Source organism: Molothrus aeneus, chromosome 2, assembly GCF_037042795.1.
Source record: "Molothrus aeneus isolate 106 chromosome 2, BPBGC_Maene_1.0, whole genome shotgun sequence".
NCBI classification, from domain to species: domain Eukaryota; kingdom Metazoa; phylum Chordata; class Aves; order Passeriformes; family Icteridae; genus Molothrus; species Molothrus aeneus.
In genome coordinates, this window is record NC_089647.1 from 101,816,328 (window position 1) to 101,831,515 (window position 15,188).

At 42.6% G+C, this 15,188-nt stretch overlaps 1 protein-coding gene across 4 annotated transcripts in view; it reads right to left on the reverse strand.

Annotated features, from left to right (window-relative positions):
* The window catches only part of SH3KBP1 (SH3 domain containing kinase binding protein 1), a 211,680-nt gene extending 196,905 nt beyond the window's left edge, over positions 1–14,775 (reverse strand). For 2 of the 4 annotated variants that reach the window (XM_066545412.1, XM_066545411.1), the window contains exon 1: positions 14,382–14,773. Coding sequence is in view for 3 of the 4 variants with exons in the window: in XM_066545411.1 (XP_066401508.1) it covers positions 14,382–14,385 (4 nt within the window). In the remaining variant the exon portion in view is untranslated. Of the gene's footprint in view, positions 1–14,381 lie in introns of all 4 variants that reach the window. The other 2 variants (XM_066545410.1, XM_066545409.1) reach the window with 2 other exon arrangements.
* Positions 14,776–15,188: the final 413 nt, after the last annotated feature.

A 15,188-nucleotide genomic window follows, 5' to 3' on the forward strand; every position in this document is an offset into this window, starting at 1 on the left:
ACCATCTCTGATATAAACTTTTTATGCAATATGCCAAAGCACATCTGAACACCAGAAACCATGCACATGTAACTCTGGAATAAACAAGGAAAGAACACTGTGGTAGTTCTAGGTGGCAGCAGTTACATCTATATTCCCTTTTAATAGCACTTTGGATCCAACAATACATGTTATATTTTATTGGGATGAGTCTCCTTAACTGTTTAGAAAGACTGAGATTTCATAGATACTCTTTGGCATTCATGTGGCTGTCAGTCAGAGGAAACACTTCTATTCCATTAATTAATTGATCTTTTCCTGCAGGCAAAATGGTCCTTCTGCCTTGGACAACAAACTACTCAAATCACATTTTTGCTACTGAAAGAGACTTATTTTACTGTGATCCATTGGTCTATCAACCAGAGTGCCTCTCAACTACAGCAGATGTTCCCACTGCACACAGCATGCACAAACAAACCTACTTTAAATTCACACTGTCAAATTTGCAGGCAACGTGCATTGTGTTAACCTGTAACTAAAGAAATGTAGTGTTTCTCAGAGGCAAAATTGTCTTGAGAGCTGTTCACCTTTGGAATTGCTCTTCCCCTCAGAAACTAATGCACACAAGGACCCATTCAGGAATAGTGGAAGGCATTAGATTCAGAGGAAAACATTTAACATCATCATCTTGACATGAGTTCCTGCCTCCTCCAATATCCATAAAAACAATTCAAAGTTCTGAAGAGTGTAAATTATAGAAAAGGAGAAGAGTACTTAAGGTAAAAAAAGACAAATAAGTCCCATTTGACAAACTATATCTTCATACAAACTTGTTAGTAATGCTTCTCTACTCTTGCAGTTTCTAAATCTCATTCTCAGACAACTGAGAGGACATAGGAAGGATATGAGTTACTTCTTCAGAACAAAAAGGAGACAGATTACAGCTAAATACACCCAGAACTATTAAAAAACCTACCACTTGGATAAATTCATGAGAACTGCTACCAAATGAATGTATCACCATATAAAGTAAACAGGATACAAAATCTGATGCCATGATAATAAATGCTGTGTTAAATTACTCAGAAGTACTTGCAGTATTCTAGTATATTCTAGTATATTTACAGTACAGTATTCTAGTCCCAAAGTTGCCTTAATAATACTATGAAGATGCCAATGGATGGTACTGAGGTGGAAAGACAAATGAATAAAAAATTAAAAAGACAAGGAATAAGCACCTTTTGAGAGATGATGTAGCATCATTTAACCCTCAGGAAGATGAGCAGAGATTGTGATCAACAAGTGGTTCACAGTCTTCATATTGTGCCATGCATAGCATTTGTTAAAACTCTGAGCTTCTACACCAGCAACATCCACCTCATCTCATTAACATCAGAGAGAAGCATGAATGTGATTATGAATATGATCTCAGAGGAGCTTGGAGGATTTCACTAGATGCCTAAGCTGTTACTATCACCACACGTCTTTGCCAAAAGTAGCAACCCTTTTGCACAGGAGGAGGATGGGGAGAATACAACATACTCCTCTGCATCTTAGCCACATTTGCTGAAAGTGCTCATAAAAATGGTGTTACATTAAGTAACCAGACTGAAAAGTGGTGCACAGATACATCCTGTTGAGGTATTCTTGTTTTTGGAAGTGGCAATTTCTGCAAGAGATTGCTGGCAGCAGTAGCCTGATATAGCCAAAATCCTCAGACTGTGCTACAGTCTGAGTCTTTTGCTGTGAGATGCCAGCTGCAGACAAACACGGTGTCTTATAACAATTTCAAAGTTATGCTGTTTTCCCTCAGTTTAATGGAATTCTATCATTTTTAAGACAGCAGTTGCAAAATATTTACCCCAGCAGCAACTTTTCTGATTCCACCTGTCAAATGCTAGGACTACAAGCCAGTGCTGTGTTTTAACTGATGCATAATAAACTGTCACAAAGACGTGCGCTGTACAACAGCGAGAAGCTGGGCTGGATGGAGAGGAGAAATAATCAGCTTTTTTCTTTCTAACCTCTTCCATAAATCCAAGCATTTCAAGCTACAAAACTTCACATTCAGAGGAAGGTCAGGCCCAGTATGGAACTTCCCAGCAGTTTCATAATTTATAAGCAAAATTAAAGGACACAGTTATTGTGCTTTCATATGCAACAGACTATTGGGCATTACAGGAGCTGTAACTTCTGTGTGTGTGTCTACTGGGGCTCACTGCCCTAAGTACAAGAGCTCAGATGATGGGAAATTTGCATTTCATCACTATGGTACAAAACAACATCTACATACCAGCATCAAGCCATCTCCACTAAACCTCTACAGCACACTGAAAGGAAAGCCAACAACCACCCAGGGTGTTAAAAACACCAAACTTCCTCGATTATGTGAGCACCAATGGAAGGTAGGGTGTGAATATTTGGAGAAAGGACACGTGGTTAAAAGAACACCTTTAACACCTACCAATATAATATTTTCTTCATTAATAAAAAAATATCATCAAAGTGCTGCTTATCTTCTCTTTTAACATCAGGTTCTTTTATTCTCCTTCGAACTGTGGTAAAAACAATAGGACTGAAAAAAATGCTGTTTTAGAAATTACTGAATATATGAATTCACAAGTTCCAGACAATCCTTGGGCAAATAAACTTCACTATTATATCAGATAACATGTGTCAGCTTATGTGCATCAAAAAACTTTCAAATTTCAATTTTAGATTTCAGGATGCAATTCTGGAGTAATACATTTTTGATGGTATCTTTAATGCCTCTGTTTTCTCAGCTCAAATCAGTTTCTGCAGGTAATGTTTTTTGGATGTCACAATAAATGGAATTCACAAACTAACACTTTTTTTTTTAATGAACAAAAATCCACATCAGAGGCATTAGCTAGTATGTTTTGTTTTAATGGTGCTTTTCAAAATCCCAAGTGTCCATGGTAGGCCTGGGCCATGAGGCACTTGCATTGACATTTTTTAGTTTAATTTTCTCTTTGAGAAATACTCTTGATTTTGAATAAGGCAAAGCCTTTCAGAAAGCAGAGATTATGCTGCAAGTAGAAGACACAGCTCTTTGAAGAGGTATGTCTGGTAGCAGGTTAAAGGTCTCAAGAAGTCTCTTCCACCTGAAAAAACACTCTCTTCCTTCCAAGGCATCTTTAACTCTTACAATGAGAACAAACCTCCAAAGGGGAGACCCTACACAGAGCTCCCCCTCAGAAGAACAATCCTGAAAGCAAAACCTGATGCAGCCAAAGAAGTACATCTGAAAGTTTATCCCTGGCTTTCATTGGGAGCCAGAACAGCTTGTGACCTGATGATAGCCTTGTTCCAAAAGGGAATCTGAGCCACTCTGTGCTGGCTGAATGGGAATGCTCAGCAGAGCTGCACACAGAGTGAAAGCACAAACAACAGTCAGCATTTAGACAGAAGAACCCATTGCTGCACTGAGGATGGGGGGAAAAGGGGGAGAAAGCAGCAGGATGGCTTTGTGGAACCCAAGGAAACAAACAGAGGCAATAAACCCTATTGTTTTATAAGCAGTTATTCTTCTGCTCCTGCTCCTCTTATCCACCCCCAGTAACCAACACTGGTACTGTCTGGAACAGAACAAAGTGTGTGGCCAAAGAGGCAACAACAGGACAGATTCTCCTCAAGACAAGTAGAACCTGCTCAGGTGCTGGCACAGAATCTCTCTACAGCATCCAGGAGGCAGCAGGCAGGTTAAACTATGCAGCCAAGAGAACTAGAGAGGACAGGAATAACGTGGTCACTGAATGTTTTCTACCATGAGCACTTCTTCCAAGGCTAAGGAGAAAGCTCTACTTTTCCATCTAAGAAAAAGTTTCCTATACTCCATCCCCTTAAAGAATCTTCTAATGACCTTCCCTGGTTTTGAGTGGTACAGGTTCTTAGAGTTAAGGAAATCTGAAGTCAAAACTAATTGTAGATTTCAGAGGGTCTGAAGAGGCAAAGAGTGTTTCTTACATTCAGTTTCTCTGCCTACAAGGCTGCATTTACATCAGCTCCTTGGTTTTGGTTCAAGAGAGACACTGACAGACTTGAACAGACAGGAACTGAAATTCTACTTAAAATAGCAACATCCTGCTTTAAAGTTCTCCAAATTGAAAAAAAAAACCAAATTGGAACTTCAGTATTTGGCTTTGCCAACTTCTACAACCTGTTTTACTCCACATACCATAGGCACCACTCTTCCATCAGAAAATATCAAAAACGTGGCTGGCAAAACACAATATGCAACACACACCTCAGCATTATTCCAGGGTACCAATTTCAACTCTGAAAAATCTTTGCAAATTAAAGCAATAGTCTCTAAAAGACAGTCAGTCCCTTTTCTTCCTGACATCATATTTATGGAATTCCAACCAAAGCTTTCTTCTTTCCTTAATTTTAAATAAAATACATAAAGGATCACCTATAATTGTGCTGTATTCTACACCAGATTGCCTTCAGAGTTCTGTATATCTTTGCATCTTAATTTAGGGAATTTTGAGACTCTAAGTGAAATACATAAGAAAGCTTTCTAAAAAGGGAAGAAGTACAGTTGAAAGACAGGTCAAAGAAGGAAAGATGAATTTGAAGGAAGTGCATATAAAAATATGGGATGACAGAGCATCAGGTATGTGAACAGAAAAGATAAAGGCTGAAGAGCATCTTTCCTGAGAAACAGTTGAGACTCTGTAATGTAGATTTATTTTAAAAAGAAAAAAAAGAAAAAAGAAAAAACACTCTGACAATCAAAAACCACCACAACACAAGAACCCAAAGCAACAAAACAGCACAACTTAGAAAGGGAAAGAAGCATACATGTACTTCTGTAAGTAATGAGAAGAGGTGCAACTGCTTTCTGACAGAATGAGGTGAAGGAATGAGAAACACACAGGAGCAAACAAGAATGTTTTCTCCACAACTGTGAACAAACTATCAAATACACTGCAGAGGAATACATATTAATAGATGTCTCATGACTCCAGAACCAGTACAGACAATTCTGAATTGACAGAAGATAGTTCATCATGAACTGAAAGGTATTTTATCTTAATCTTCCACAAACCACAGTCAGATAATTGAGATGTCAGCTCATCAGAAGCACTATTTATAGGTGCTTCATACACAGAAATGGTAGCCTTTAAAATAAGTAGCATGGTTAATGCAAATCAAAGTGAGCAATTCTGAAGGGCGCTATGAGCTGACAGAACAAAGACCATTCAAACTGACCTCAGAGGTCAAAGGAAAACTGACAAGTGTATTTCTACTGTTTTCAAATGAAGCTGAATACAGGTATTTGATGAATGAAACGAGCAGCAGATACAAAGGGCTTTTGTATTAAGTTTCAAAGAAAATAAAGATCTTTCCCATTTTAAAAGAGATTACTGAATGGGAGAAGGAAATAGCAGCTGTCCAGGAAGATGAACATTAAAAACAATCATAACCAAAGATAACAGCAACAGCAGCAGGAAGATTTCTCTCACAGCTGAAAGGTTGTTTCTTGCAAGAGAAAGAGTTGATCTTACTTGTACAAATTAGCTGGCCATTCAAGGATAAAGCTCTTTTCATCATGCATTTAGTCAAGCAAGGAAGAAGTCAGAGAAGGATTTTGCTTATTAAGCAAACCTCCCATCAATAAAATAGCAGTTAACTAGCCTGGATGATCTAAACACACAAATCCCTTAATTAACCACATGTTACCTCTATGATGTTGGAGCAGCTCTATACAGAAAGATGACCTTGACCCACTGTGCTCTACCAGACTTACAGAGAAAAAAGCAACAAAGAAAGGAGCAGCTGAGGAGCTGGTCAAACCTATAAACTAACTACTTAAAAGCCAACAAAACCCACAAAATACTCGGGTCTTTGTCATCTGGAAAATTAACTTTGTTGTTCAAGTCACTAACAAAAATAGCTACAAAGAACACATTTCCAACATTAAGGATACAGCAATTAGCAATGAATCAAGATTAAAAGTAATCTTATATCAGACTGAGATTAACACTGAACTAGTTACATGATCAGCTCAGTTCAGCAAATAGCTAAGAACCTTAAAATGAGATCAAACTTAAATGTTACCGTTTTCATTAAACAAATGCAACAAAAGCACAGAAGTGTATCAAACTTCAGATCTCCTAGTTGAAGAGGTTCAACTATTTGACTTCAATATCAATATTTAAGTCTGAACCAAATTTAGATTTCAAGATTGCATAGCGATTAACCTTGTCTTTCCCACATGCAATCTAAAAATACAGATATAAAACAAAATAAAAGCTTGTAAGCTTTCAAATTCGTGTCCTCCACAACTGTTGGGACCCTGATGTTTCTCTGAACAAAAATTAAAATCAAATAATAAGGTGTAGCACATGCCATCAAAAAATCTTTAATATAATGAGGATTTATAAATTTGTAGACATTTTTTTTACTCTCCTGGAACTAATTTAATTTTTTCATTTTATTAATGAGTGAAGTTACAAGCATTTCTTACTACCAGGCCTGTGATTTCTTACTACCATGGTGAAATTCTGTCTTCCCTGCCAGCAGGACTTGCCTGGAAGCACTGCTGCTCACTCTCAGGTGTTCAGGAATTCCCACTGTCACAAACTGCAGGGTTGTGCATTCAAGGCAAGGCTCTCAAGCTCAGCCTTTACTGGAAGGCTTTCACTCTCTGCACTCATTTCTCCATCCCTTCCTTTCACCCAGCCATTTAAAGTCTGATGGAAACAAAGTCAGGTTCCTCTAGGGATAGAAGTATTTCCTTTTTTTTGTATGAGTTGTTTGAGGTATTCTGGCTGCCTTGTGTAAACATTTGAGAGTTTCTTTAATGTGATCATTTAAGCAGAAAAGTTGGATAGTTGTATTCATGAAACTGGCCGTTCTGCAATTTCAATGAAATTGAAATAGTAACGCGCTATTTCATGGGAAATTAAGGTGGTCTTGTCTAGAGTGAAATGTTTCAATAGGATATTTTTCCATAAAGCTGTTGATGACAATAAATAAATGTTCATAAGAAATGAATCACAAAAAAGAAAAGTACTGCAGTAGTCAATCTTCATCAGCATTCAAATACTGTTTATAAATAAGCATCACCACTCTTCCAAAGCAAGCTACTAATCCCTACATTTGGAAACACAAGGCCAAAGCTAAAACATTTTTTTATAAGTGGTCCAAATTTAACAGCAAAGAAGTTTTTTAAACCTTACCATAACAAAACCTCTAAATAAAGGCATCTTTTTCTGGGCACAGTTTGGAAACTGGTGTGCCCTTTGACAGTAGGAAATAGAGGAGCACTAACAGCTCAATAAGAGCTCAGTGAGACCTCACCAAAAGAACAGCAGGAATGAGAAAAACACTGAAAAATTAAGCTGAGGTCTTGCTGCTTGCCAGTTTTATATCTGTCACAAGGACAGAAAATTTTCAATGCTGCACAAGCCTATCAGGAAAAAAAATCAACTCTGCCAAGTTACCAGAGTATGAAAAATGGTTTTTTGCCAGTGGTGAGGATGAAGCAGCAGCCACAGAGAGAGAACATACTTAACTTAAACCTGACATGGAAGTTCTCAAAGAATGGCTTTACAATTGGCTCAAAAATGAAAAGTTCTTTATGTGTACACTTATATTCTGATACTGCTGCTACCTTTAATGAAAACCTTTATAAATCCAGCTCATGGGGAAAGACAGGGCTACACACAAAGAGAGCCAGGCTGACACAAGTAGTCCATACAGCACCAGCAGTGGCACTGACCCCCAATAACTTCTTCCCACAAAACCAACCTAAAACAAAAGTCACTTCATCCTGAAGTGACTTTTGTGTGTGTTTGTTTTGAGACCTTGTTATCAATAAAAAGCACCAATATGTTGCTTTTTAAGGTAACAAGCAAGTTCCTGGAAATTACAATCAGAGAACACAACATGTTATGAGTATTCCTATTTTGCAGGGGTGGTTATTTTGTTTGCTTGTTTTAGATGAGTTGGGCTTTTTTTAATATAAGTCACAAATTCATTAATACAAATTACCTGTGGGACATAAACCACTTAATTTTTGAATACAATCGGTGTGACCACTGAAAGCTAATTAAATATTGATAGATCATTTTGAATGCTTTGGGCTGGGAGGGACCTTTAAAGGTCTAGACCTAGTCTAATTGGGCCTTGACTTGCAACACATGCCATGAATCTATATTGACAGTTCCAAAAAAGCATTATCTCCCCGGGGAGCTGTGCACCAATGCTGACTTTGATCTTCGAATAAATGAATAAACTTACACTTTTTTTTACACTGGTTTTGGTGTGAGCAGGTTTCAATTGTCAGAAGTGATTTAGCTGCACAGTCTGAAAGACAGAGAATGAGGTAAAGAGGAAATTTTTCCTTTTGTACAATACTTCTAATGAAATTCAGAGTTCAAAAGACACCTCTTTATACTGACACTACTAATTAATCAGAAGTTAGGGATATTTCTCTTGTATAAATGCTCAGCTTTCTATAATACATTATCTTTATTGCTAAAGAGAATTTATTCCAGCACAAACATCATTTCTGATCCACAACTCCACACAATTCTTCATACTAAATTAGAAGCACAAATTCTCAGCAGCACTCCCACTGTAACACAAACTACTGTAAGACTGGGAACAAAGACATCCTTTCCCCTTTCACTGCTTGTCCTCCAGGATGCTCCATTCTCTAAGGCAAAGTTATGTTAGGAGCAAAGCATAGCCAAGACCTTGCAGCAGTCAACTCACCACACAGAATTTATGTGGATTTACCACTGCATTCTCAAGAGTTGCTTTCTACTGATGCTTCTCAGTTATCAATAATAAAAAGGCGGGGAAAGACAACTTCATTTGATAACACAATCCATGACTACTGAACTGCAGTATTTGCATATTCTCTCACACACAGGGACTTCAAGCTTTTATTGTGTTTCCTCTCAGTGTGAAGCAGACTGTCAGCAATTACTTTTACATTAGCTGAATTACTGAATCTTGATACTCACCTCCTCTATCATTCCCCTCCCCCTAATGTATTCTTTCATCATTCCTCAGTGTACAGAATGTAGATATGGCCTGCAGCTACTTCCTGCTTTGGCATCAAGGGAAAACATCCGCTCCCTGGCCCAGGATTTTAAAAACCACACAGATAGGAACCATACAAAATCCATCATCTTTTTTAATAAGCTTGCTCTGAACCAGCAGGATCAGAGCAAAACAACAGATCCCATCTCTGCAGCTGTTTTCACTCCTTTGATCTCATCAGGGCTAACTTGCTTGCAGCACGTCAGTCAGTGACCTCTAACACATCAGACCTGAAATTTCAGCTGCTCATTTCACATTCCCAAGCTCTCCTTTTTCTCCTCCTAACACATGCAACCCTTCCCCTATAAGCAGGGAAGGAGTCAATGCATTATCTACAAGGCCAACACTGATCTCCTATACAAATCCTGATATACCACCAGTGTTCTTAAAACACTCTCTAACATCCAGTGGATAACAACTACAAAATAAACAGTCTTAATAACACCAGAGATAAATTGTATATATTGTATATAATTGTATATGGTAATGATAAATTGTATTTATTACATTAGTAGCAGTTTAAACAAAAATATGTATGCACTCATATCAAAACAAAACTGCTTCTCAATAAAATGTTTTATTACATTACATTGTTATTATTACATGCTCGTTACATTCCTTCCTTAAACCCAGGCAGCCAAAAAAACCCTTTTCTAGCAGCTCTATTGTCATTTTCTACATATGAATCTTTGACTAGCACAAAAACAAGCAGGAATTCTGTTCTTTTGAGAAACCATCTATCTTAAATATTATGTTCTTTATCACACTTCCTGAGCTAAAAACAACAGTTAATATAAAAAACCAGCTCTAATGGAGAGTCTGAGGAAAGAAGAGCTACTGCAAAGGAGCAAGCAGAAGAGATGCCATAATCATGAATTATTTTCATAATCTTTTACATATACAAATGTTTACATATTTTATATTTCTTTATTTCCATCCCTTATCTTGATCCATATAGAAAGCAGCTCTGACAACCTTTTATGACAGGAGTGTCATTATCTCTTGATTCCTAGGGAAAAAAAACTTCACACCAGATATTTTTAAATGAAACTTTATACAGATTACTAAAAGTATTTTATTACAGTTCATGAAAACTCCACTGGAACTTTGCTCATTAGCCATTCACAGGCTGTATAAAGCCACCAAACCACTGGACACCTGATCCTGAACAGCTCCAATGTTGCTGCCTTCTTGTGAGAAACAAACCTACCAATGACCACAGAAGAATTAAAATCAGTAACACTCCCTATGAGGAGAATAAAGACTTTTTACGAGTTGGGAAGGATTTTTGCACATTTTTTTTCCTATAAAGCCACTTTACAGTTGCTTAAAACCTTATTTTTAAAAAGAAATCAAAGTGAAAAAAATCATGCTAATCATCTTTCTTCTTACTTTTCCTTATTCAGCTGAAACTGTTCAACTGCCTTCAAGGATGACTGGAATGGCAAATACTATTTCTATTTTTAAAAGCTTACAGCTATTTTACTGAAAGGCTCCAGTATCTCCACCATTTTGGAAAGGCAACCACAAGCACACCTACCATCTTCTGTGTACAACTTCTGCTAAGCTCAGGCCTCAAAAATTCATCATTTTAGATGGGAGAGCAGGGTTGCTGGAGCTCACCAGCTGCACTCCCCAGGGCTCCTGCTGCAGTGAGCACTCCCCAGGTGTCTCCACGGGGCCAAGCAGGAGTTTAGATGGGGCACAGCCCTGGTGCTGGAGGTCAGCCTGGCCCCACACACAGGAAATGTGCTCAGAGCACTCCCTCTGTTGATGCTGTGATAAGAGAGAGGAAGGGAGAGGAAGCAGCAAGTCTGAAATGTGTAAAGAGAAACAGGGGAGGGGGAAAGTTGAGGGCAAGGGATAGAGAAGAATTTAGAAAATGAAAAAAGAAAATAATAGTAAAAACAGAAAAAGGGATTGAAACTAGTACAGAATAATCACACTTTCACATAGACTGAATTCTTTTGATTGCATTACTTCTTGATGTAATATTCCTTTGGTGTGTACAAACCAGCTGCAGTATTCCACAGCAAGCACCTTTCTCAACCAATTATGTAAAACCACACAGACAACAGCTGTCTGCCAGGGGAAGTAATTTAAGTGGTTCAAAGGGCACAAGACTCTCTCTGGATCCAAACTCCCAACTATGGTGGCAGCAGAGGTGATGGATGTGATTTCACTAAACAAAAGCAGCACTTCCTCTCTTCCCCTTTCCAAACAGCAGAGCTTTAACAATACCTTGAAAAACATTTAGATGAAAAAATATTGATGAAGGAAGTGTTTAAGCATTGTGATGAAGGTTTCAGCTGCATAGCTTCATTGCAACGTTATTATACAGGACCCACACCTCATTTAACTGGCTGTGCTCTGAACATGAGCAAAGACTGCACAGCAGAAGAAAGGATTTTCCTTCATTTACTGCAGAAGTTGGGAGGTGTGCCTCGACTGACAGAAGGAGCTGCACAGCTGCTTCGTGGTGATGGCAGTTAAACACTGCTCTCTAAAATCACACTTCTAATCTTGCATTTTCTAAATTTGATAAGCAGTACATTCCAAACCAGGTTTCCCCATATCTACTTTGTTTTCTGCACCTTCAACTTCAGGACAGTCTGGTATGTGGACACCCCATGCTCTTGCAGTTGAGACTGCGTTCCCTGAACATACTTGAGTCTAAGTAGTTTCAAAACAAAACCAGAACAAAACAAACCCAAAAGCAACAACAAACAAACAACTCTCTCCCACACACAAGTCCCCACAAAACACATCTTCATTTCTCAAACATTTAAGGAGAGGAACCAAGCTTGTTTCACTGCATTCATGATTACCTTCAAGATCTTTGCCTTATCCCCCCCTTTCTATGTTGTACCATTATTTCAATCAACTCTCCTGAGAAGTCCATTCCAAGTACAAATTAATTAATTTTAAGGTACTCTGCCTATAATGTCATAGAAGAGCTCATATAAAACAGCAATTACATGAGGTATTTCTTGTAAGGTTTGGGGTGTGTGCTGTAAAGAAGCACTGAATCTCAGTAAACAGGAACGTGTAACATACACCCAATATATACACATGTACATGATTGGGCTTAAAACACCCTGCAGTGCCACTGAGAAAACATAAATGGTTAACATAAGAAGGCTTAGAAGTAATCTAAAAAAAAAAATAAAAATTAGGAATCCTGAGTAGGATTAGTACACAAATTCCTAGTAGGAATAGTACACAAAGAATTCACCTATTCTCTTCTCCATCTGAGATACATTACAAAAATGTTAACTATGTTAAAAATGTGTTTAATAAAACTGCTTTCATTTGATATCTCCTATAAAGATTTTACTTTCATACTATGCATATCTTCACCTCCTTGCACAATTTTTCTATTTGTTTGCAAACTAAGAATCACTTATCATTTAAAGATATGAACAAATATTAAATCATATCTACCTTCCCTCCAGTCCCATTTTGCAAAGCAAAGCGTGACTGAATCATGATGATTTGGGAAAGTCATCACCAAAATGAGCTTTAAAGAAACCAGATGTGTAGGATCACTGTCCAAGAGAGGGATGGGTGAGTAAAAAGAAAAAAGATGGCCTTTACTACCAAGTTACTGTATTAAAAACCTTCCTAGAGCTCTATCAATGCAAATCACTTTGTTGGTTCTTTATTGCTTTACTTAACCTTTTGAACCATGAAGGCTAATATTTGGACTATGGAGCAAATTGAAATCAGAAAAGCCTTATTGTATTACAATACAAAGTTAGTAAGAAATAAATGCATTGGAAGAGGATAAGAAACTAAAAATAATTTTAAAAAAATTCTTATGACGTGCCCTACAGAGTACAGATTCTGCTCCATTCAGCAGTTACAAACCCTACCTCTCAATACAACGCTATGTTTAAAACCTTATCTGTTGTGACAGAAGACAGAAGTTGAGAGCCGTGTCAGTGAGCCGGCAGAGCAGCCCTGCCGGAGCTCCTGCAATGCCCCCAGTCAGCTCCTGTAAAGCCCCCGGGGATGCCGGCCTACCCTCGGCAGCGGCGGCCGGGCTCAGCCGGATCCGTAGGGCCGAGAGAGCTGCACAGGGATGAGCCCATCTCAGCCCGAACGGGGGGATAACTCAAAGTCGATAGGAAAAGCTTGTGCTTAATCTGGTAACACACGGGTAGAGCAGCTGTGCATCGCTCCCTTAGCACCCCGCAAAGTAATCTCTCAAAGAACAAAGGGGCGATTTATTTCCTACTATATTCCCAACGTCACTGTATTACAACAGGTGAAACTGTAAAATGTCCTCCCACATCAAGCATTATACTCAGTCGTTTCGGTGATGCTGCCCTTAGGTTTCCCCACAGTCCGACCGCATTTCCGCCGCCTTGAGGGAAGCGGGCAGCGGGGGGCCTGGGGACATCCAAGAGCCGCTGTTTCGGAGCACCGCTCGCTGCTGTCTCCAGACGCCGGCCGGTGTGTGCACCAAGGCTGCCCACCGACAGCTGCCGCTTCTTTTGTTCCCGCCATCCGTCATTTTCCGCCGGGCACCGCGCTGGGCAGAGCGAGCCAGGGCAGCCGCACTCCCCGGGCGCATCGCTCAGCCCGCGCCTGGCACCGCCGCTGCCGCCGCCTCGCCCGCATCAGGGGACAATTCACCCCATCCTCCCTGCCTGCCCCTGCGCAGGTAACGGGCGCTGCCCAGCCCGGCCCGGGCATCCAGGCGCTGCCTCTTCCCGAAGTCCGCGGGTGACACCTCACGGGCAGCGGCAGCCGAACGCGGCCGCCCCCCGCGCCGCGGCTACAAGGACCGCGGCGGCCGCCCCCGCTCGGCGGGGCAGTGCGGGGCAGTGACGGGCGGTGCGGGGCAGTGCGGGGCAGCGACGGGCGACGCATCCCTCCCCGCCGCAACCATCGGAGCGCAACCTGCGCGCCCGGCACGGAGGTGTCTCTTCCCTCCGCCCGGCCCGGCCCGGTGCCACCACACCCCAGAGTGCCCGGGGAGGGCCGTGCCCGGCGGGAAGGCGGCGAGGCCGGGATGCTCGGGAGGGTTCGTAACCGCGTCAGCCCCGCTCGGGAGCACCCACAGCGGCAGCCCCGCGGGGCGCCCGGCCGTCGCCCCGCCGCCGCCAACACCGACCTCTCCGCCTGTCACATGAAAACAATTATTGCCTCGGCCGGGGGAGGGGAGGAGAAGTTAAAAGCCGTGAGGCGGAGGAGCGGAGGCCGGTGGCGGCCACCTCCCTCCCACCGCCCCCAGCGGCACATGCACCCCTCCGGCTAGCCGGGAGCCCCAGCTGACCCGCGGCACCGCCACCTCGGCGGCCTGAACTCACCCATTTATGTCGAGCTGGGCTTCGCCTGGCAGCGACAACAGGCTGAAAGTTTGGGGCGGGTAGCCACGACGAGGAAGGGGGCGAGGGACCGCCCGAGCCGCCGCCGCGCGGAGCGGAGGCGCTGACAGAGCCGCTCCCTCCTCCGGCGGCCACCGCGCTCAGCACCCGCCGCAGCCGGGCTGCATCCTGCGTCCTGCGCCGCGGCTCCCTCGGCGTGTGTGAGAAAAAGGAAATATACAGAAATCAGGCGAGAGAAGGGGCTCAGCCTTCAGCTCCTGCAGCCACCTGGGTCCCGGCTGCCGCCGGGAAAGGCAGCCCAGGGCGAAAGCGCCCGGAGGAGCCTATGCCGCCGAGCCGCGGCAGGGGCGGGCGGTGAGCGCGGGGCGGGAGCGGCTCGGGCTCCCAGGCACGGGCAGGGCAGCGAGCGCCGCGGCTGCCGCTGCTGCTGCCGGGCGAGCGGCGGCTCCGGCTCCGCGCTGCGGGAAGTGTCGCGAGACTGCGCCAGAGCCGCTGCGCCGCCTCGGGCCGGCGGGAGAGGAGGGCGGGGAGGGCGCAGGAAGCGGAGCCGCGCCGCGGTCCCGGCGGGGGCAGGGGCGGCGGGGAGCGGAGCCCCGGCGGGGAGCGGGGTGGCTCCCGCCCTCCCGGGGCAGGAGGCCCTGGGCACAGGGAGGGGACGGGGCGCGTCCTCGATGGGCGCTGAGGGAAGACCCAGAGCGCTCCCGGGCGGCGGGACAGGCTCCGAACCGCGCACCCTGGCCCCGCACCTGCCCCGTCCGCGCACGGCCCCGGCAGCCGTGCCCGGCCCGG